Below are 23190 nucleotides of genomic sequence, written 5' to 3' on the forward strand. Positions count from 1 at the left end.
TGAGTGCTGGCTTGAGCATCGCATTCAGCAATCATTCCCCTCAGTGGAGCAACTAGTTTTATGCATGCCTCGGGGCCGATAGACATTCTCAGTCAGAACCTCCAAAGATCATTTCTGGCCACAATAAGCACAGCATTTAATACTGTTTAAAATAGCGTGTCAGACTACGACAATAAAATGACATATTGTTTAATCAGGAAAGCACAGTAAAATCAACACACGACACTTTATACAGTTAATGGAACATTTAAGTCAGACCTTACAGTAAGGTAAAGCAGCAATTTCCCTCCTGCTCCCCACCCCAACAAAAACAGACAACTCTGGATTGCTACCAACTACTTGAGCTCCATTGCTTTCCAAGTGTTTACAGCAAGAAATATGTGAGTTTTGTTTTACACACCTGAAGACATTCTTCCAAGATCTCCTTACAGTTTGAGGCTTACAGAAGCCCACTGCTTTATATATCACATATACCTTTTGAGCAATTTTTTTCCTGATTAGTTTTTACCTTGGACTAATCAGGCTTAAATTTAGATCCAAATGTGTTCTCCACAGAAAGATAAGCATCTTTTTTTTTTTTTTTTTAATGTAAGAAAAAAAAGCATGCTAAAAATAATTATTAAAAAAAAATCAAAATAGTATATTTTAGCTTACTCAGAAGTTCATTTAAATGTAGACAATGATAAGAGTTTTATTCTACAGCAAATGAAAGCATCACTACAATACACAGCAAGAGAATTGCATGAACTTAATTTGAAATATACATTTCTTTTAGTACAATACTACAACCTGCTAGAGCAGAGATAATGCTTATCCTTTAAATAAGAAAAATAAATTTCACACTTGCATAGATTTATTTAGAAAAAACACTCAGACTTACCAGTCTTAACAGTGTTCTCAGTTGCATAATCTCCTATCTTTACCACTTTTTGCTTGAAGTGACAGAGGAAACTTATTATAAGTAATATTTTATGCTGAAACATGGAATTAAGATGTAAAAGTGAGAAATGACAAGGTTCCCATGAGAAATGAAAATGTAAAGTACGTGAACTGGGGCGTGGAGGGAGGGGGGCAGGGGGAAAGAGATCCAGAATGGATGTTGACAATTTTGAAGAGAATAATAGTAGAGGATTCTAATTAAACATTAAGGTCTAGAAAATATTTTAGTATTCTTTCTATTACTACTCATCAGTCCAAGGGGAAAAAAAAATATTTCCATGACTCTGATTTTGCTGTTTTTTTGCCCCGTTGGATTTATTTTATTTATTTTTCTTTTATTTTAAAGTACAACACAACTAGCATGTTTCAATTATAAGATGCAACTAACTAGACAGGCACCACAAATACATATTACATACACATTCACATTCTCACCCAGACATGTGCATTTAAAGCACACAACTTAAAATCCAGAATACTAGTGTGAAATAGCATCACTGGTCCATCTGAAGCAGCTCCCACAGACAAGGCTTAGGTTTTTCTATTGCTTTGCTTTATTATGAAATGCCCACACCTTAGCCAGATGTTTTACAAACAACTTCCAAGGGGGCTGTCACCAACTAATGAAATGGATGGACTGGAAATTTGACAGGTAGACTATAATAATACAACAGAGTTAAAAGTGATAATTATTTCTCCGAGCATCAAGCAGAAATTCAAAGCACAAACTTTTGCTTTGCTCAGCTCATTTTCAGGTCTTTTATAGATAGATAGTGAAGCAGTGGAACTGTACTGCTTCAAATACCGACCCAACTCAGCACCCTGGCATATTGACTGTAATGCAAACCATCTTCTCCTATCCTGGGGTCTATAAACATAAATTCCATATGCAATTATTATAGATATTTTATTAGGACCACTCAAAATTTATGTCCCCAGTATGTCTTCCTTTCTTACTAGCTGCACTGTAAAAAACTGTATTTGCTCAACATCCTCTGTACAATGTATTATCCCATGACATTTTATCTGACCGTTTTACGGAGAAGACGGTACCAAAATATACTCTTTCTCCACAGGGATAGTCTTATTTTTTCCAGGAATGCAGCCAAATAAAGATGGTTCTTCTGTAGACATTTTTTTCCTTTGTTAATCATGCTGAACTTTCATACAGCTGAGTGCTGTGATTTTTAAATAAAATAAAATAAATTTAATCCATAATTTATTTAAAGAATATGATCAGTCTGTTTCAAATCATGCTAGCAAGAGAATTTATCATCTATTTTCAAGAAACGAGTAATAAATCAAACTTTTTTTGTCAACAAAATAAATTCAACAATCAACTTCCTCCACAAAATACTGCCCAAAGAAACAAAGCTGACTTTCTGCTCTGTTTTCTACAATACAAATCAAATCCTTTGGTCTAAACTTTGGACCAAACTTTACACTCTAAGATGGACATATTTCAGTCACTTCCCCAAATGCTGTGAGGTATAAAAACCCAAAACCAACCTTGTCTCAATTTTAAATGAAGATTTTTTTTCCTCTGACATTCCTTCTGTCTCCATACTCCCTAACCCCATAAAAAGCAGACTCATTAACAACTCAGACACAAAACTACTACACTCCTCATACCTGCTGTGACTAAGGCAGACTCTATCTTATATATTTCTGCTGGTTGTTACAAATGCACTTCAGAGGTGTACAGCATGTAGGCCAAAATATTGCAGCAAAAATTTGGAGCACAAACTCAGATTATGGCAAAAAGTGTGCTTTTGCCAGTGAAGCTTATGTAAAAAGGGAAGATGATGGTCGCAGAATGAACAAAGTAAGTCTGCAGTGAGCTGTATTCACTGCAGGATAGTTTTGCAAATAACATTCTTCTGGTGTAGATCTGCTTCAGTGCACATTGTCTATAAGGCTCATCATCATTTTCATAAAAAATCTAAAATATCCTGCCTCAATATGGTAAAGAGATTAAAACCAAAACTTTTCCCTAAACTGAGGTATAAGAATAATTTCTTACAGCAATTTCCAATTGTTATGCTGAGTCAGTTGCCATTTGTTTGTTTTTCTACTGAGCAATTGCAAGCTCTTTCTCTACTACATGGATGGGCTACCAGTGCATGTCATGGCCTCTAAGCTAATGATTTCCTGATAAACACGTCCAAATTGTATTTGAGGAGTTGGGAGAGGAAGACTGTTTTGTTTTACTCTGGCCTTCTCCCCAGAAATATCGCAGACATTCCTTTAAATCCACTCTGCTTTCCCTACAAGAACACTACTTTGAACTTCTTAAGCAAGAACACAGAATGAACAATACTTCAGATCACATCTTTCTGCTGTAAATTAGTATGGCCCCTTTGAGTTCCTGTTAATAGTTATTAAAAGGTATATTACGATCATTTTATTTTTTAAAGGTGTATGAACAAATATGTTTTAATTAACGTGCTAGCTAGTAATGCTTACTAGAAGTATAAAATCACGATTTTAAAAATAACTTTCCCTGTGTACACTCAGTATAAAGTTTCATTCAAAACACGGTTAGTGAAAACTTGTTTGTACACAATTTTTATTTTTATTTTTAATACAACAGTCTAGTTTCATAGTCTAGACTTAGATGCTAGGATATAATTGTAGGGATTGAAAATGCAGATAAAAAGAAGCATGCCCAAAGACTCATCACCAGAGGTTATTCACGCAGACCAGAAATTACTACCTCATTTTAAATACGTGGTTCTAACTCACTAAACAAACACTACATGTAAACTTCTGAAGTATACATTGATAGTTCAGGCCAACTCACATCGATTTTACCAGTTCTTATCACCCTTACCACTCCAACATTAAGGTACATGTTAACAGGCTTAACCATCTTCCTGAATGTGACCTTAATAAATTGTCGATAGACTATCATGTAAAATACCGTATCCACAAGTCTAATTGGCACAAATCCAAATCTCAAAACACCAAGTGAAAAAAAAAAAAAAAGGAAGAAAAAACACACCAACAATGAACTCAAGGTTTTGACAAATTGCAGTGTTTCAAGATGCTACTACTTTATTCACAGTGAAGTTGGCAGAAGGCAAAGCACAGCCCTCAACTGATCCAGTCCACAGTCTCATTTTCTAGCCCAAGCACTTAACAAAGGAGGTAGGGATGAAAGCTTATTTCCAAACTTGCCTTGAGCTAAAAGCACCTATAACTTTATGGTACTTGAGTCTTTAAGAACAACATACATTCACCCTTTACAAATCAACTCTGTGCACTCTAGTTTTATTTCTAACAAGCCAAATCTGTTGCATCTCCTTCCACAAACAGAGAAAACTAAGTTAAATGCCTGAAAAGCAAGGAAAACGTCTTGGCATGTTCCTCTGAGTTCCTGGCAACCTCTGGCAGTAGGATGAAAATAGACAGTCAGTGGAAGCAGCATCTAAAACCAGCACAGCAAGATTTACAAGAGAGGTCACCTCTCCAAGCCTTTGCTGTTTTACATACATGGGTTTCTGGTTACTTTCTGGTTACCTTCCTTCACCTCCTCCTTCAGAGGAGACAAAAAGAGAAGAGAATGTCATGAATATTTTGAGTTGTGCAATAAAATCATACCTTCACAATTTGGGTATCCTGGCACACAGAATTACCCTAGCAATGGACTGGAAGCCTGAATCGCATGAACCATATATGACAAACCGCAGACAAACCTTGTGAAGTCTTGTGAAAAAATGGTTCAGAATGAACAGACTGTCGATGATGTTCAAATTTAAAAAAGCTAAAAGTGTTAGCATTCAACACCATTACCATATCTGAATAATGTCTGATCATGTTCTCAGAAGCCACACATCTTCGTAAGATGAAGAGCTAAAACCTGAACACCTCATACGTCAGAAGCAAGGAGCTCTACTAGTTCTGGAGAAGATGGCAAGGACATTTCAGATGCCATGCTAGTCTCCCACAGGCTAAGGCTTCACATGCTGTTAGGCTTTGCATCATGCAGGAGTCTTGGCCTCGGCAATCTTCTCTGATTTGCAGTCTCCCGTGCCAAGAGTTTCAGATCACCCAACAGCCCCTGTGCTAGCATCATCCAATTACTAGTGGCACCACTGTTGCATTTTAGATCTTTCAGGAGTTAAATGCAGCTCAAGAGCCAAGGCAGGCCACTCCTGATATAGTGTTATCAGGACAACCTGTGCAATACCATTGCAATCTTCTGGGTTAGCTTTAAGTCACCAAAAAAAAAACAAACCAAACCAAACCAAACCAAAACAAAAAAAATATATCACAATTTTGTCTTTAACCTCCCAGCTGTTATCAGAATTACTTTTTTTCTTCCCTGAGCCACAGCCTTTCATCTAAAAAAAGGACTTAAAAGCCTCAACGTTCTGATACTGACAGTAATGGAAATGAACAAACCTATGAAGAGGGCTGTATTTGCAACCAACATCTTCTGATAAACAAAGCTTCTTTAGGTGAAGATTAAATACACCTTATAAACTGATGTGCCTACACCACAACAGTCTGCAGATTTCATATCAGCTTAATACTTTCATATAAGTCACCTATAAAACCTCAGAATTAACTCATGATTGTCACAGGCTAGGTTATACACCAAAAAAAATAAGCAGAGGGCACTAATCTGCTGCTAGTGAAACATGTCAGTAGCAGTGGAGGAGTACCATAAATATTTTCAGCCAGATGCAATCTGCTCAAGGGAGATGTGGCATCAGGCGAGAGAAGGCACGAAGCAAAGCCTTCTGTTACTCACATTATTATTGGGATTTACATCTAAAGTAATTTTAGATAATACTGACTTGTATGTAAACAAACAAAAAAAAACCTTCATTGAAGTCTTACAAAGAAATTGTGATTTTTTTATTACCAAAATGGTTTTGGTGTTGAAATCTTTTTTGTTTTGTCAATATCAAATATGCTGTAACTGTTATTAGAACTGCTTTCCTTTTCTTATATTGTTTTTATAACATCCACAACTCCACAACAAATACCACCAGTTCCCATGGATCTTTTGTTATGATGTGTAGATGTAATGCCTGTATTGAAACTGCAAGAATTTTTTTGTGCTTACACTTAGGTGTAAGTTGCCAGCTTTCAAACGAAAAAAACAGGTCCATATAACAAAGAAACTATATGTATTCCCTGGAAAGATTTTAGATAAAAAAAAATTGAAATGTCTGCCGGGGGAGGGTTGCACGTTGAATCTGAAGATCTTCCCTAACATGTAAAGTACTTAATTCCAAAAATCAACTTCAGCTGTCATAAAAAGTATTGTAGTTCTTTGTACTCTTAATTCCATTCATTAACTGAAACCTTTACAACCTGAAAGCGTTACAAGAGTTGAACAATTAAAGTAACTCTATAGAGTCACTTGATTTAAAACATGTCCTGAAAAGTAAGCAATTAGTCAGCACTTCTAGAAGGCACTTAACATTCCCTTTGGGGTGAACAATACATGTAGAAGTGAGAAAAACCAGTTCATTTTGATAGTGCTTCCTATGAAGAAAGCTGATCAAGTTGTCTAAAGGGCAATTTGGGGAGGAACTGTAATGATGATAATGAAGTCTCTTCCCTGAGGACAAAATGGTGGTACAAGTAAAATAAGAAAAAACAGAAGTACAAATTTACAATACTGCATTTTCAAGCAGTACTTGCTCAAGAATCTGAATAGATATGACTTTTTTTTCCCCATCATAAATACTGAAGCAGAAAAACCTCTCTTCCCCGTGCTCTATTTTCATGCAAGCCATTCCTAAATATGATGCTCTTCTGCACATGGGGTGGTCTACCACCTGGTCTTCTTCCCTTGGCAAAAGTCAATAATGAAGTTTCAGAGTATGCATTATGCACAGTTGTTGATCTTATTAAGAGGGTCTTATGTTTAACAATGTTCAGAAATACACAGTTTCAGAAAGGATGACAAGCAACCAGAAGCCTTCCTGAACCAGCCCTGAAAACCCTCAGTCCACTTCAGAAGAAGGCTGAACAAGCACCCCATTCCCTTCCTCTTCATTCTTTACCATGTGTACACACACAATATTTAATTGACTGTCAAGAAAACAGAACGATAAACTGCAAAATAAGTTGTAGCATATAAAAAAGAGAAATAAAAAGCTCCAAGTTGAGAACAAACACAGGAGATGGTCAGTAAGAAGAGTCCAGACATTTTAGATTCTGATGACTTCCTAGAGAAAAATATCAGAGTAAAAATTAGACTTGGGGGCTGTGTCGCAACTATCAATTGTGAAATATTTTCCATTAGTGAATGTATTACTTATTATTGATAGCAGACATGAGCGTCAAGTCTAATTTCTACGATGCTATTTCACAATTACACATATAACCTCACATACAATTAACAGATGGTTTTGGCAGTGGTAGCAAAGGGTCCCCAAACTAGTTATTCTTTAATACCATTACTGTTGCTGTAGTATGCTCCGAAAAAGAAGAGTCACGTTCTTCAGAAGAGTAAGTACTGGGTAAAGACCTTCAGAGAGCAATGGCTAAGTATCCTACAACATACAGGTTGCTGAAAAGACCAAAGGGTTGGCGAAACACTATTTTTTTCTACATGGGACACTGCCAAGAAAACACGTTATTCATTACTGCATATTTGTGCTGGCTTATATTGTTCTTAAGGTTTTATTTCAAAGCAGTCTTTCACATGTTTTTAGTAAGAAAAATATGTATAGAAAATACACATATATACCCAAGCACAGAACAGACAAATACATTTTGGTACTAAATTCAACATGATCATGAAATACTTTATATATCTGCAATCAACTATATTTGTCAAACTTCAATTAAAAATGGAGCTTGTGAGTAATAACAATCTTAGTGTAAATTTTGCTGCTAAATCATTTATTTTGATGAATTGCACAAGTTCATAAATCTGTATCTGGAAAAATCATCAACTGTACGTAAGAGGAGATGGACTAGACTGCAGGAAAATGAAAGGGGTTTTGCTTTTCCAAATTTCATATTTTATTAACTATTTTTAGATCCTTTTATGGCTTATTCCTACCACTGTCTGCCAGGCAACAGTGTGAAACCAAAAGATATTTACAGGGCTAGAAGAAAGTGTAAATATTAGTGAAAGAAGAACACATACAGGAACAGTTTGGGGATTTTTTTTTCTTTTTCTTTTTTTTTAAACACACCTTTCCACCCACAATTTCAAGCATTAGAGGAAACTCTGCAATGTGATCAGCTTTATTAAAAGCTGAAAGGTTTTCTGCCATAAAATTGCATACAAGGAATGCAATTTATTTATTTATTTATACCATACTGCATACATACACATACATACTGCAGTATGGTAAGACAGAAAGTGGATATATTACTGCATTACCTTCCTATCTCCCTAAAATATACCCTTAATATAACAACTTACAAAGTGACTTCTGCAAAGATCTAGAAAAAGAAAAAATAAATCTTGTCTTTCAATTACAGTGTTTGTTTTGTTTTTTTGTTTGTTTTTAAATTCAGGTTTATTGAAGTGTTTACTCTATCGATTTAACAGATCATCAGTATGGAAAAAGTTATGAGTTCACTTTACCTTTGATCTATTTCACTCTTTTTCTTGTAGTTTCTCTTTGAGCTAAGCATTTTGAAAGAGTGCAAGAGTATGCAATCATCTAGTTTTGATCACTGAACATATTACTGGGTATATTTGAAAAATACAAATATTCTACTAAAAAAGACCAGCTTTACAAGAGTGTGTTATTGCTTACTAATAAGGATCACCATCTCTCTGGTTGCAAGACAAATCAAAAACATTTTGACTATTTTTCCTCCCATCTCTCTCACTTTTGGGATGGTGGGTGAAAGGGGCACAAGTTGTTGCATCTTTTCTTATATACTTAAATGGTTTTAGAATCTAGAAAAATAAAACTTGTGCTATCACTGGCTCTAATTTTTAAGTAGTAAAGAGCGAGGAAAAGAGTAAGTTTATCCTTTTTGTTATTTTCAAAGCTAAAAATATAAGTAATGCAAATGAAACATTTTTCCTGTTAATATACCATCAAAGGCCTACTGAAACTGGAGAGGAAAATATTCGGGATATAGCATTCCTACAAAGCTTGGGAAAGAAGCCATGTTTTGGACAAAAAAATAAAAACAAAACAAACAAACAAAATATTAAAAAAAAAATCTTTTGTGAAGGAAAGACTCAAACAAGTTAACAGGTTATAATATAAAGAAGCTGCAAGCAAATAAAGCAGTCCTCATCTTTGCAAAGGAAATAATGCATTAATTTCTCCCCCCAACCAGCTGACTGAAAAACTTACTTGACATGACATTACAAGAGATTCATTTTCCTATTTGTCCAGGAAAAAAAGACAGTATAAATATATCTACACTACAAATAAATGAACTGTAAGAAGATTACACAGTGTCAAAGATATTCCACTAGTCAACAACAGCTTAGTCCCAAAATTGGAACAAAAAGATGACACTGTAAGTCACATTTAGAGGCTGAAATGAGAAATGGGAACAATCAAATCTGTTCTAGAGTGGGCTATTCCAAGCCCCCTTTTTTTCGCCGATAAATTCCCTGAAGAGTGAAGAGAACAACCTTGCTGTTAATTTTGGTTAAATTCCAAAACACGTCTCAAAATATTTTTAGTACAGTGCATTTATTTGTCTCATTTCTCTTGCTGTTTCAATAAAGCATAAACATTAACAAGGAATAACGTTCCCAAAAAATCAGTTACTTGACACTGCAGTGATGCACAAGCCTATTTACAGGCATTTTGATGGCTTTTCAAGCAGATTACACATTTTCACCTTAGAATTTCTGTTTATCATCTGCACTACTGCCAAAATAATTTATTTTTTTTTTGAATGCCTGATGATTTATAGTTGTTCACAAACCAAGATAAAAGCATTTCCAGAAGTGCAAATTATTTTCAAGGCACAATAATAGAGAAGCAAATAATGCAAAATGAATCAGAATAACTTCAATAACAGTGCCATCGAGTATTTAAAATCACTTAGCAAACAAGCCATAGAAGAAATGGTCATAGTCACAAGTATTTTGACAAAGACTTACCCTCTTGCAGGATCTAAGGCAATTGCTCTGGGCTGATCCAATTCTTGCCAAAACAAAACTTTCCTCAGTGATCCGTCTAAATTGGAAACTTCAATCCGATTTGTTTCAGAATCTGTCCAGTATAATTTCTCTCCCAGCCAGTCACATGCCAGCCCATCAGGTGACAAAAGTCCAGAGATGACCACATTTTGTACACTCCCAGACTTATTGAATTCTGTTCGTTTAATGGCTTCTTCACTTACATCACTCCAGTATATCAGCCCCTTCACAAACACGAAGTCCACTGCTGCCGCGTCCTCTAGGCCGCCCACGATCACAGTGGCGTTCTCCTTCCCATGTGCAGCGTCCACCAAGCGCAGGTCACGTCGGTTTGCATACAGCAACAGCGGGGCAGCTTCAAGTGGGAGAAATAAGGGGTGGGGGGACAGGCAGATGCATTAACAACACTCCTACTAAGGACAATTTATGGCCTGATGTACCGTCATAGCGCAACTACTAATGTAAGGGAAAGAGAACAAAAAAAGAGGCAGGGGGACATTTTGAAGTTTGACTGAAAAGCACAGACTCAAATCGAAGTCTTTCAACTGTGCCACAACTCAAGATGGTAACTTGGTAATGGGCAGCTCATTATTCTGGGCTGTGCATTATTAAAATAAGATTAAAGAAGAAGGCAGAGAACAAAGAAAATGGAGGTTTGAAGTGCCCAAATGACACTGTTCTGTACAGAAGGATGCTTAAATAAGAATATGAAAGATGAGGTTAAAGCAGCTTTATAAGCACTCAGTACTGGCCCACAAGAGCAAAAATATTTATTTATTTATTTATTTATTGCCAGAATTTAGTAATATACACCGCACAAGCTTCTATAAAAGCATAATTCATGTCAGGCTATCAAAGACATGTGTGTGTGTTGATACTCTCTGAAATTATGTATCTTGGATATTTTACATATAATACATACAAATAAAAAGTGCACAGAAAATTAAAGGAATATATATATATATATTTAAGTGTCAATATTGGTATGAAGAGATAGGGAGAAAAATACACCCACATGAGTGAACCACAGTGAGTTATTTCAAACTCAGCTCCACTCCTCTTATTTGCTTACTGTATCAGTTTGCACGGTCAGTACATTTTTCATACATGATACCTGACTAATACAATTAATGGAAAGAAGCAATCATGAAGCAACCATTTTTTTTAAACGTAATATGCCCCTTTAATTGTTCTTAACCACAAGCTATATATAACATTATGAAAATTCTGTCCTCGTTCCTACTTTTACATAAGGTACACAGTTTTTACCACTAAACATATCTACCTTTCCCTGTGTTTACTCAGTCACTGTAGCAGTGGAGCTGTACAGCAGCATCTAGACATAGAGTAGTTGGCATACTGAACACTTGTCTATCTGCCACCACACAAAATTAACAAAAATCCTCCAGATTTATTTGTTAGGATAAGTAGGCATATTAAATTTCTAGCAGGATGTATGTCCTAACTCAAAGCCCTAATTTCAGAGCCAAAGACGTGCCTGTCTGAATGTAAATGGTTACACTGCCAGAACAGATACAGTTCTTGCATGAGAAATCACAATGCATTCAGAATCCCACACTAAAATTAGAAATACTAACACCTAACAAATACATGCTTTAGAAAATTCTAAAGCTAGTTTCCAGGAGCAGGCTACTCCCCTCATTACTGCAAAACTGTTTATCAAAGACACTGCCACGTGTACTGGGAGAAGCTGAAGGGACTAAGAAGTTCCTTAATCTACCTCTAACTGAACAAATTAAACAAGTGCTGTTATATCTTTGGAAGCTATTTTCTTTCTTTTTCTTTTTGAAAACTAAATTGTTCAGGCTGTCTGCCTAAGTTTAGAAGTACTGAATATAAATTGATTCATGCCAACTTTAGAAGAAAGATACCTGAATAGCTAGGGGGGGAGCTTTTTTGTTTTTAAGGATGTTAAATTTGTACTCCCCCTCCAGAAAACAAGTTTTTAATTGTGCAGCAAAATATTCAGTTTAGAGATTATATTTCTATGGAGAAGGGGTAGACATCTTTAAATCAGAAAGCAGAAACCTTTTATTAAGTATGTTTATTACCTTACTTTGCTATCTCCTTCCCTTCCTTGCATAATTTTCCATATCCTAAAGATTCAAAATGAATCACAGTAGAGTTTCCTTAAGTGCAGGTTGCTTACAAAGACTGCATTTCCAGAAGAAAACAAACAAAAAAAAACCTGCGTGGTAAACTGAGAATGATAAAAAAGAGACATGCAATACAATAATCTACTTTTTAAAGCTTGCATACAACTGTGACTTGAAAAATCTCATTAATAGCCAGCTCAATGTCACCCAAAGCACCATGTGAAATGTGCAGCCAACTGGTAGAGTTCTCTCTAATAAGACAGCATGCCCAGCATTTGAAAAAAGGTAAATCCAGGCACAAATGAGTACAGGCTCCATTATTATGTACAACACAGAGCAAGAGTACCCATGCACACAGCATGCAGTGAATTGGAACACCAGTCATGTCAAGTGTAATCACTGAGGCCTGAAGGCACAGCTGAGCCTAACACAACTGCACTGCATAGGTTATTCACTCGTTGTTGGAGCTCAGAGCTGGCCAAGGAACAGTTGGAGAAAGCATCCTTTTCATGAATGATACCAGTTATTTGAGTGACAGCTCAGAATGAACACAGCTACACTTAGGATGAGCAGTTTCATACAGATTGATTCAAAGCTGCAACTTGTAGCGCATTCCACAGGGCTGGCAGATGAGGATATTAAGCTTTCCAATTTGTTGCGACATTCAGGAATGAAGTATGCATCACCAAAATAATAAAAAACAAGTTTGTTCCCCCACCCTCTCCAACCCTTCCCAGAAAACACGGAGGCTTCAATATCCTATAAAATCTAATTATTGAAGTTGGCAGCGTTAGTACCAAGTATCATCTCTGCTATTTACTTGACTCAAACAGCAATGCCAAAGGGAGAAATGGGGCAGAAGATCCCATCCTGCTCCATATAACTCACTCTGAAAGAGACACAGGACCCAACAATGCTGTCTTGAATAACACAGTTATGAACTATACTAATAACTAAAGGGAAGAAATCCAAGAGAAATTCCTTTCATAGCTATGCAACTATTTCACAGTTTAAGTTGCAATGGGGCAAGGAGATGCAACTCAGATTTGCTTTTTTTTTTTTTTTTTTTTTTTAAAGAAGTCAAAGCTGAACTCTTTACATATGTTTCTACTTTTCCTTTTGATATACATCATAAATACACATATTAACTGCATCAAAGTATAATACATTGAAAAGAAGTACTTACACTCTTTTAAAGCAAAAGGAAAAACAACCATCTTAGAAATCGGCAATTGAAACCATAGTGAAAGTTATCACGTCATCTACCACCTGAGAGACCTACATGTAGTTTATTCTTTTAACTAGGGGAAAGTACCCAATACAGAGTAAAAGCTAGACTTGGTTTCAAAATAGCCTTTTTTTATATCCACCAGCAAGAACAAATATTTGTTTAGAGACTACAAAAGTTACACAAATTAAGGTTTAACACATCTGAACCACAACAAAAATTGTGGCTTAAAAATACTTCGGCCCACAGGATGCAAAGGGATGAAGCAGTAGGAATAAAAATCAATTAACAAATAAAATAATTTTTCAACATTTTAATACTATTATTTATTTTTTTAATATTCAAGAAGAAACTTGAAGCTATTTGAATTTGTCATACTTTTCTTTAACTAGTCGAGATGTCACTTCCACAAGTTCCTACTTGCTTTCTTTCCGCTCCGGGTGATCCATCCATAACACTTCTGGGCATCGTGAGGTCAGCATTACCCTTCCTCAGGCTCATTCTCTTTCACTCATAGGGACTTTAGCCTGGTTAAGACAATTAGTATCACCTCATTTTCCCCAACCCCCTTTTTTCCTCATTCGCAACCCTCAACTATGCTGTTCTACCCCATCACTTACTTATGGGCCCTTTCCCAAGCTGATTCAAGTTATTACATCAGTGAAAGGTTTGACTGGGTGAGCAAGTTGAATCAACTCAAGAAGAGATCCAGCGAAATCCAAAACTAACATAAGGCGAGCAGCAGGATACTGGAAGGGGGAGCAGCTCTCTCTGCTTTTATTGGCAGCCTGTTAGATCTGCTCAAGATGTGACTGCAGCCACATCCTTTCTCCTCAGCTCCACTTTCAGCTGTAGGTTTCCAAGCTCTCTTTTGCACTGGCACTAGCACTCACCTAATACCACAGCGAGACAACGCAGGGAGCTAAACTAGCAGAAAGCTACCGTACCCTTTCCTCACCCACCAAAAAGCAGTTTTCAGCCAGTTGTCAGCCAGAACCAGTTCAGAACAAAAGCAGATAAATGTAAGACTAGCACAACAGGAAAAGGCAGTGCTACATCACCTTTGACAAATTAGCTGAACCAGGTGTTTGTGAACCCAAAATTTAGGCCAGATGAGAGGTGGCCACCAAAATTTGTGGCAACCTTTGCCAGAATCCCAACGTGGCCCAGCCAGTCATACTAGGCAGGTGCACACATTATGGACAAAGTATCCATGCAGAAGGCCACTGCTAATAAGCGGAGGGATTGCTACATTGGAAGAAGATGTCCTCAAACTAGAAAGAGAAAACTCCCTCTCTTAAATGTCTCAGTGAAGAAGTTTGAGCACCTGATGGTGAACCAATACTGCCAAGCTCACTGCCACAAGGACAGCAAACAAAAACTGGAGAAGAGTAGACACAGTGATGAGATGCACCAAGCAAACACACACCATCTTGGATGAGGCGCAGAAAGCACAGAGAATTTACCAGGCACTGTGATAGAATAACATGCACCCATATACCGACTGCAAAGGAAAAAAAAGCAGAGGATTGGGTATAGATAACCAGCAAAGACCAGTAACTGCAACCTCCTCAAAGCCAGCCTGCACAGAAAGCTCCTTGTATGTACTACAATCCTCCCCATTCCCACTACATCCCACAGACAGCCAACATAAGAATGTAAGAAAAACTCTCTCGGTGGAGAGTGTTCTGACACAGTCAAATTGTGAGGACTCTCCTTTCCTCCCCAGGTTTCAAGTTTCTCCATCACTGCTTATGCTTAAAAAGAACTCTGTGTATTTAGTTTCAGTGCATATTCAAATCCTGCTGGTCAGCCTGGAGGAGCAAGAAGGAAAAGATTTGTCAGGAGTTGTGACTTTTGGTTCCACCCCTCATGTGGGAGCAGGGGGAGAGCTGCAGTCAGAAATCAAGACTTCATCGTTCTTTGGAAAACTAACTGAATGCAGTGTTTGTAGTGAGTAAGTGTCGTCATGGACAGTTGAGATAACATTGGGAATAAAAGCCTGGGAGACATATCAATCAGAAGAGAGGTATGTTGCAAAGAAAAACAAAGCTTCCCCCTAAATCAGGGACCCATCCTCAAGAAACACATCCAGTGATGATTTCTATTTTCAAGGAAAAAAAAAAAAAAAAGATCTCCAGGAAATATATAGGCATTTCAGCACAGCAAGCACCAGGATTTACACCATGTGGCTCATCACAACATCCTTCCTGATGTATCCCACACAATTGTTTTTACACAGACTAATGAACTTCACGGTAGTCCCCATTCCACCTTCACTGTGAATGGAGAGCTCTCTTCTATCCAAACCTCCTTGTTCTCACAAATATACCTACAGGACACTGCAGGCAATCAGACTTTAGTAAACAAGCCTGAGGCAGCCCAAACTTTTCCAATAGGTCCTTCTCTCCTCTTTTCAGCTAACCTAAAGCTTATTCCACATCCCAAAGACATCCAAGGACTGTTCAGGTGGCAACTCAAAAGGTGACAGGAACAGCCAGGCTTGCCAATGAATGAGAAGAGTGAAAACATCCATGCAAAAGCAAAGACACCAAACAACAACAATGGCACCTGGATTCTGTACCAAGTCTCTACTGTTAATTTTGCAGGACTTTGGCCAGATAAGAGCTGTGGAGACAAAGGCGAGACCTGCTGATAAAAGTCAGCACATCATTGTTTAACCTGCTCAATAATAGGAAAAACACTTCTTTTACTAAGGAACTGCAAGGATGAGGGTAAAAGAATGAGGAAAAAAAGTACATGGAAGGACAGAAATGCCAAGTCCAGGAATACAAAGTCAGCAGACCTGGCACAGTATAACAAAAGCACATATGACTGAAGTACACCATGAACACCAGTGTATACCATGCAAATAACTTTCTCAATGCCAGGCATCACCCATGAAATCAGCTTGTCAGCAACAGATCTAAAAAGCTGGCAGTTGATCATTTCCAAATTATCAGAGCATGCCTCAGCATTTGGTAGCACACTCACGTCAACTGCCCATCTCAGTAAGGAAAAGGTGACTTGGCTCATCTTTGCATAACACTGACTCTCCTACTCTTTCCATTGCACTCTCATGGGGGATAAAAGACACCACTCTGACAGAGAGCCATCCATAACTTAATATAGAATCATAGAATCATAGAATCATAGAATATCCTGAGTTGGAAGGGACCCTTAAGGATCATCAAGTCCAACTCTTGACACCGCACAGGTCTACTCAAAAGTTCAGACCATGTGCCTAAGTGCACAGTCCAATCTCTTCTTAAATTCAGACAGGCTCGGTGCAGTGACCACTTCCCTGGGGAGCCTGTTCCAGTGTGCAACCACCCTCTCTGTGAAGAACCCCCTCCTGAAGTCCAGCCTAAATTTCCCCTGCCTCAGCTTAACCCCGTTCCCGCGGGTCCTGTCACTAGTGTTAATGGAGAAAAGGTCTCCTGCCTCTCGACACCCCCTTACGAGGAAGTTGTAGACTGTGATGAGGTCTCCCCTCAGCCTCCTCTTCTCCAGGCTGAACAGGCCCAGTGACCTCAGCCGTTCTTCGTACGTCTTCCCCTCCAGGCCTTTCACCATCTTCGTAGCCCTCCTCTGGACACTTTCCAAAAGTTTCATGTCCTTTTTATACTGTGGTGCCCAGAACTGCACACAGTACTCGAGGTGAGGCCGCACCAGCGCAGAGTAGAGCGGGACAATCACCTCCCTTGACCTACTAGCGATGCCGTGCTTGATGCACCCCAGGACACGGTTGGCCCTCCTGGCTGCCAGGGCACACTGCTGGCTCATATTCAACTTGCTGTCTACCACGACCCCCAGATCCCTCTCTTCTAGGCTGCTCTCCAGCGTCTCATCGCCCAGTCTGTACGTGCAGCCAGGGTTTCCCCGTCCCAGGTGCAGGACCCGGCACTTGCTCTTATTGAACTTCATGCGGTTGGTGATCGCCCAGCTCTCCAACCTATCCAGATCCCTCTGCAAGGCCTTTCCACCCTCATTCGAGTCCACAACTCCTCCAAGTTTGGTGTCATCAGCAAACTTGCTCAAAATACCTTCTATTCCTACATCCAGATCGTTTATAAAAATATTGAAAAGTACCGGCCCTAAAATGGAGCCTTGAGGGACCCCACTGGTGACCGCCCGCCAGCCTGACACAGCCCCATTTACCATAACCCTTTGGGCCCTGCCCGTTAGCCAATTGCTCACCCATCGTATGATGTTTTTATTTAGCTGTATGGTGGACATTTTGTCCAGTAGGATCCTATGGGAAACCGTGTCAAAAGCCTTGCTGAAGTCCAAAAAAATCACATCAGCTGGTTTCCCTTGGTCCACCATATGGGTGATCTTATCATAAAAGGAAATCAGGTTAGTTAGGCAGGACCTACCCTTCACAAACCCATGCTGGCTGGGACCAATGACTGCTTTGTCCCCCAGGTGCGCCTCAATAAGTTCGAGAACCATCTTCTCCATGATTTTACCAGGCACTGACGTGAGACTGACAGGCCTGTAATTGCTAGGGTCTTCTTTCTGACCCTTCTTGAAAATCGGCACAACATTTGCCAGCTTCCAGTCTACCGGGACCTCTCCAAATTCCCAGGATCGTTGAAAAATAATGGAGAGAGGTTCCGCGATGATGTCCGCCAGCTCTTTCAGCACCCGGGGATGAATCCCATCCGGACCCATGGACTTGTAGGGATCCAGGTGGAGTAGCAAATCCCGCACACGTTCAGGGTCGGTTGGGAGTTTGTCATCCCCACCGTCCCGGCCCTCCAGCTCAGGGCACCCTGGGTCCCGAAGCCCATCATCGGCACTGAAGACAGAGGCAAAGAAGGCGTTAAGCGTCTCTGCTTTGCCTATGTCATCATCTGTGAGGAGACCTTCCCTATCAAGGAGCGGCCCTATGTATTCTTTAGTTTTCCTTTTTCCATTTACATATCTAAAAAAACCCTTTTTATTTTCTCTCACAGACACAGCCAGCTTCAACTCTAGGTGTGCTTTGGCCACACGAACTTTCTCCCTACAAACATGAACAGCATCCCTGTATTCTTTCCATGACACCTGGCCCTCCTTCCAGTAGCGAAACACTCTCTGTTTCCGCCTAATCTCCATTAGAACATTCCTGGTCAGCCACGCCGGCCTCCTGCCCCGCCTGCCTGACTTGCGATATTTTGGAATTGCCTGATCTTGTGCTTCTAGGAGGCATCACTTCAAGAGTGACCAGCACTGCCGAATATGCCGAATCTGTCTTGCTCACAACAGCCTAGGATGAGCAGGGTGTTCTGCTCCCTGAACAGGCATCTGCTTGCAGCAGCACTGTCATCTAATACTGACCTTCTGCCACAATCCTGTTGCTTATAAGGAGGAGCCAAAAAGCGGCAAGAAAACAAACAAACAAAAACAATGACAAAAACAAACACTACCCTTCATACTTTCTGGTGTCATTATTGCCAACAGAGTTTCTAAGAGTAAGAAAACAAACCAAAAATCCTGCATCAAACCCCTCATGATGTTGCTGAAAGGCACTGTTTAAGTCCCTGCACTGAATTAGAGCACTGAGACATGGTGCTGGGGTGCAGTAGCAGAGGCAGCCCATTTCCCAGGGCCTGGAGAGGCTGGCAGCCACCAGATACACCTTGCACACCTCAGCCAACTGAGACAGGAATGCTCCAAAGTTTGCTGCTAGCCTGGAATGATCATGGCCCATGGGCTGGCTGGCACACCTGCTTGGGGATGCACTGAGCCGCAGCACACTAGTTCACCTTGAAACTAACAACTCCTTTTCCACATGGACAAGAAGTTCACAGTCATTGAGCTACCCTTAGATGACACTTTCAGCAACTTATCCCAGCTGGCATGCTTCGCCTATATGGTGCTTTGCTTAATGTTTCTTTAAGTGCAACAGTGTATATCATCAAGTTTAAAAAAAAAAAAAATCAAAACATAAAAAGCCCTTAAGTTTACTTGTCCTCTTCTTTAGTTTTTTTGAAGCACTCTTAGGAAGTTGCTGTAAAGCATGACCTCAGAATTCAGCACAAAAGACCCCAGCTGGAGGACTGAATGACTGACAAACAAGAAAAAGTTGTCAGCACTGCTAAGTGCAATGCCAGAGTAAGTGACAGCCCTCAGCTGTGACATAAACATGCAACTGATTAGGGGGAGAGTAGAAGGCTCCACTGCCTCAAAAGCCTTATCACATTTTCATCTCCACTCCTCTGCGATTCTTCATCTAACAACATATCAGCTCTCCAGTGATTACTTTGTGTTGTACTTGCCAGATCAAGCTTGGTGAATGGTACCTTTGTCAGTTCATCCATCATAACAAATACTGAGAATAAAAAACAAGCTATACCTCCTACTAGTAAAACACTATTTTTTGTCCATACAAGTTCACAGATTTTGTTTCTCTCATAGTTACAATACTTTCCTTGAGACAGAACAGTATTAAAAAATTTGCAAAAAATGAAGGATTTGATGCCACAATTCACACAAATAGAAAACAGATTTATAAGAAAACTGAAACAAAATACTCACAGTGCAAGCTTAAAGCTAAACTTTCCATCAGCCAAAGGGAAAAAAGTTCTCAAACTAAAACTGCACTTTAAGCAGTCTAAGACTTAAGACTATATTACATTTACTACAGATTAGTAAATAACTATTCCAGCTCAAATGAACGGTTAGGGACTACTTTTAAAGGGTAAAGAAAGATGGACACATACTTCAAGAATTTTGAAAATCATTGCACTTTTTTTCTTTAAAACACAGTTGGACCTGCATGTTTTGTTTTAGTCATTTTTAAATTCCCAGAATACTCTCACATCATAATTAATGTAAAATCTTCAACAGCCTTACATTAGAAATTATTCATTTTTATGCATGAAAAAATATATAGAGACACAGAGAAGACCATTCAAAAAATGCAAATGCTGATCTTTTTCCTATTGAATACAACTTAATTCTGGTAATCAAAAAAAAAATAATCTAACAATCCATAAACGCACACACACACACACACCAACCAATTTGGAATTATATTACCTATGAACATTACTATTACCTACAGGGTAAATATTGACTGTTGAGCCTCAGTTAAGTTTCTGATTTATTAAAACACAAATGTGTTTTCCAAATTGATCTAATAAGAGTCACTACAAGGTTTACAAATTATTTTTCCTACTCCTCCATTGTTCTTAACTTTAATATATCTACTCTCCTAAACCTTGTGTGGGCAAGAGGATTTTTGGATTTCTGCAGTGTCAGCATTTTAATTAATACTAATACTATGAGTACAAGCAAAAAAATTATTCACTGCTTTGACAAAACAGCGATCAAATGAAAATATTTCTAAGTCATCTTCTACATGCTCTTAACTTCAAGAGTTTAAGCAAACACAGCAGCCACCTTCTAGAACTGTTTGACAACTTATAGAGAAGAACGCTCATTACTGAGATGTTTTGGAGGCATAAACACTAAAAAAAAATAAAAATGTTTTTCCATTTGGAACAGGTAGGGGGGAAAATATAAATGAGAATATTACATTACAGTATCACAGAGAAAGAAAACAAATTATTTTTGATCAAACAAAATTATATAGCTAGTTGATTAAGATTTTCTGTCTCTCATATGATTACTTTTCAAATCTGACATCAAGAGCTCACACATGGCCCTCATAAACAGAATTAAAACTATAATCCCATTTCTGCCACATTGATTATATCACGAGGGAGTAATTCTATTTAGGTAATGTGATCCTGTAACAAGATACTGAAAAAATCTGTATGAACATTGCCATTTTCCATGTCTGTTTATATTTAAAACACTTTATTATTGTTCTATTCATATAAATATTGAAACTCAAAAAGCATTCCTTCTATTTAAGCTAACATACTTTCTCAGAAGTTTATAACAGTTTGCAAAGAAAACAAAATATTACTAAGCCATAGCTTTTTTTTTTTTTTTTTTTTTTTTCCCACCTACACTTCGAAAAGTATCTTCTTAAAAGTACACTGAAAATCTAATGGTATTACAGTAGTCACATTGTACTCATTGATTGGTAGGTCTGACTCTATTTGCAAATCGGTAGGGACTGTGCCAACTGCACTGAAATAGAAAGGTCTGTAGCATGGTAATCACAAGGAGACAAAGAACTCCCCTATTTTCATAACCACAGCACAGGGGAGCATAACAAAAAGGAAAAACAACAACAAGCTCATTTCTGCTTGCAAACACCATTGGAGTCAGACCATGTGAAGCAAACATTGAGCCTTCTACCTGGGAATCTCTTTCCATAAGTATTTATTAACTACAAGGATATCCAGACAGCTTAAGGAAGGCTCTCTGTGTTAACGTGCCTGACAAATATAAATAGGAAAAAGTTGCTTAACATTTAGGGTGTCAATACCCAGCATTTACGTGCAATGCATTCGAGATGCAATGCTTTCTGCATCCGAGCCTTGGACAATTACCATAAAAGTTCCAGTTCCTTTGTTTACAGCGTGTTATACTCAGAAGTGTAAACTTTGAAACTACACAAGCAAGGTGCAAGTTGTATAAGTACAGATTATTAGAGGAGAAAACTTCTTTCACCTCATGAAGAAAGGCACTAGCAACTGCCCTCTAGAAGAGCAGTCACTACAAAGTGCTTGGCTGAGAAGTGTAAATGGTCACTGCATGCTCATTGCAGGCATCCCATCCACACACTGACAGCCACAGAATTTAGGTTCAACGGCTCCACTTCCACACAAGCAATGCCAGCTGTTTTCTGAGAGAAAGAACAGCAACTGCTCCCCAAGTCTCTGAGGCAGCCGCATCCCCCCATGGCTTTTGAAGAGACTTCCACCACTCGCTAGTACAAGCCCACCTGTGGGAAATTCCTTTCCAAGGTAAACCATGCTGTCGAAGTACAAAAGCCCTTCATGTGTCATCAGAGAAGTGGGTGGCAGCACTGGATTTTACCAGCCACATATAGCATACAAACCAAACCTCTCCCAGGTGAGGCTGTGGATACTGTGTGGGCTCCCCAGTAGGAGTGCTGGGAGAAGAGCTGGCCACATACCTGGGCACTCAGGTCTGAGACCCTGCCCAAAGCAGCAGCACACAACAAAGCTCTACAAAAAAATGCATTTCTGGTGCTGCTCAGCAATAACAAGTTCTCCTCCCTGTTGTACAAGGATGGGGACTCTCTGGAAGAAGCCACCAGCAAAGCAAGCCTAGAAGTTAGCGTTTCATAGGAAATTAACGAGGTTAAATGTGCTGGGCACAAAGAATACAGTGTCTAATCCTGAAGACCGGCTGCCAAAAGAGATGAATAGTGACAGATCAGAAGCTGAGAGCTATTTCTCCCTTTTTTCTTCCCCTATGCCACTCCCTCAGAAGGAAAAAATAAAAATAAAAAATTATCTGTGCTCTACTTGATTTGAACAAAAAAGTAAATCCCATATTATATGCACTGCAGCAGATATTTTGAAGCTGGCATTTTTGAGATGCGACATCATCATAAAGGTGGATTACATATGTCCAAAGGAATCAGATTTCTTCAGCTCCCAAAGACAGAGTTTAAAAGGTTCCTACACCCCAGCTCCTGACCTATCTTCCTCCAAAAAAAAAGCCTCTACCCATTCTACAACTTCCAGCCAAATTCCCTCATTATCTGCAACTCAGGAAGTGCAGATGTTATCAATTCATAAGGGAAAAAAGGAAACCTGATTAATGCTCCTCTAACCAGTATTGCTGGGAAACGAGCAAAGATTTTCACCCAAGTATCTGTATAGAACTCCACCGAAGGATAAAAGAAGCCCATCATCTTTACACACCTG

The 23190-nt window shown here is 38.7% G+C and overlaps 1 protein-coding gene across 1 annotated transcript in view; it reads right to left on the bottom strand.

The window, feature by feature from the left end:
• Positions 1–23190, bottom strand: part of LRP6 (LDL receptor related protein 6) — a 126473-nt gene that overhangs the window by 99820 nt on the left and 3463 nt on the right. Inside the window, exon 2 of the mRNA XM_084298317.1 lies at positions 10001–10394. Coding sequence (XP_084154443.1) covers positions 10001–10394 — 394 coding nt within the window. The remainder of the gene's footprint in view (positions 1–10000; positions 10395–23190) is intronic.

This window comes from Netta rufina, assembly GCF_964035555.1.
Source record: "Netta rufina genome assembly, chromosome: 1".
In the NCBI taxonomy this organism is placed as follows: domain Eukaryota; kingdom Metazoa; phylum Chordata; class Aves; order Anseriformes; family Anatidae; genus Netta; species Netta rufina.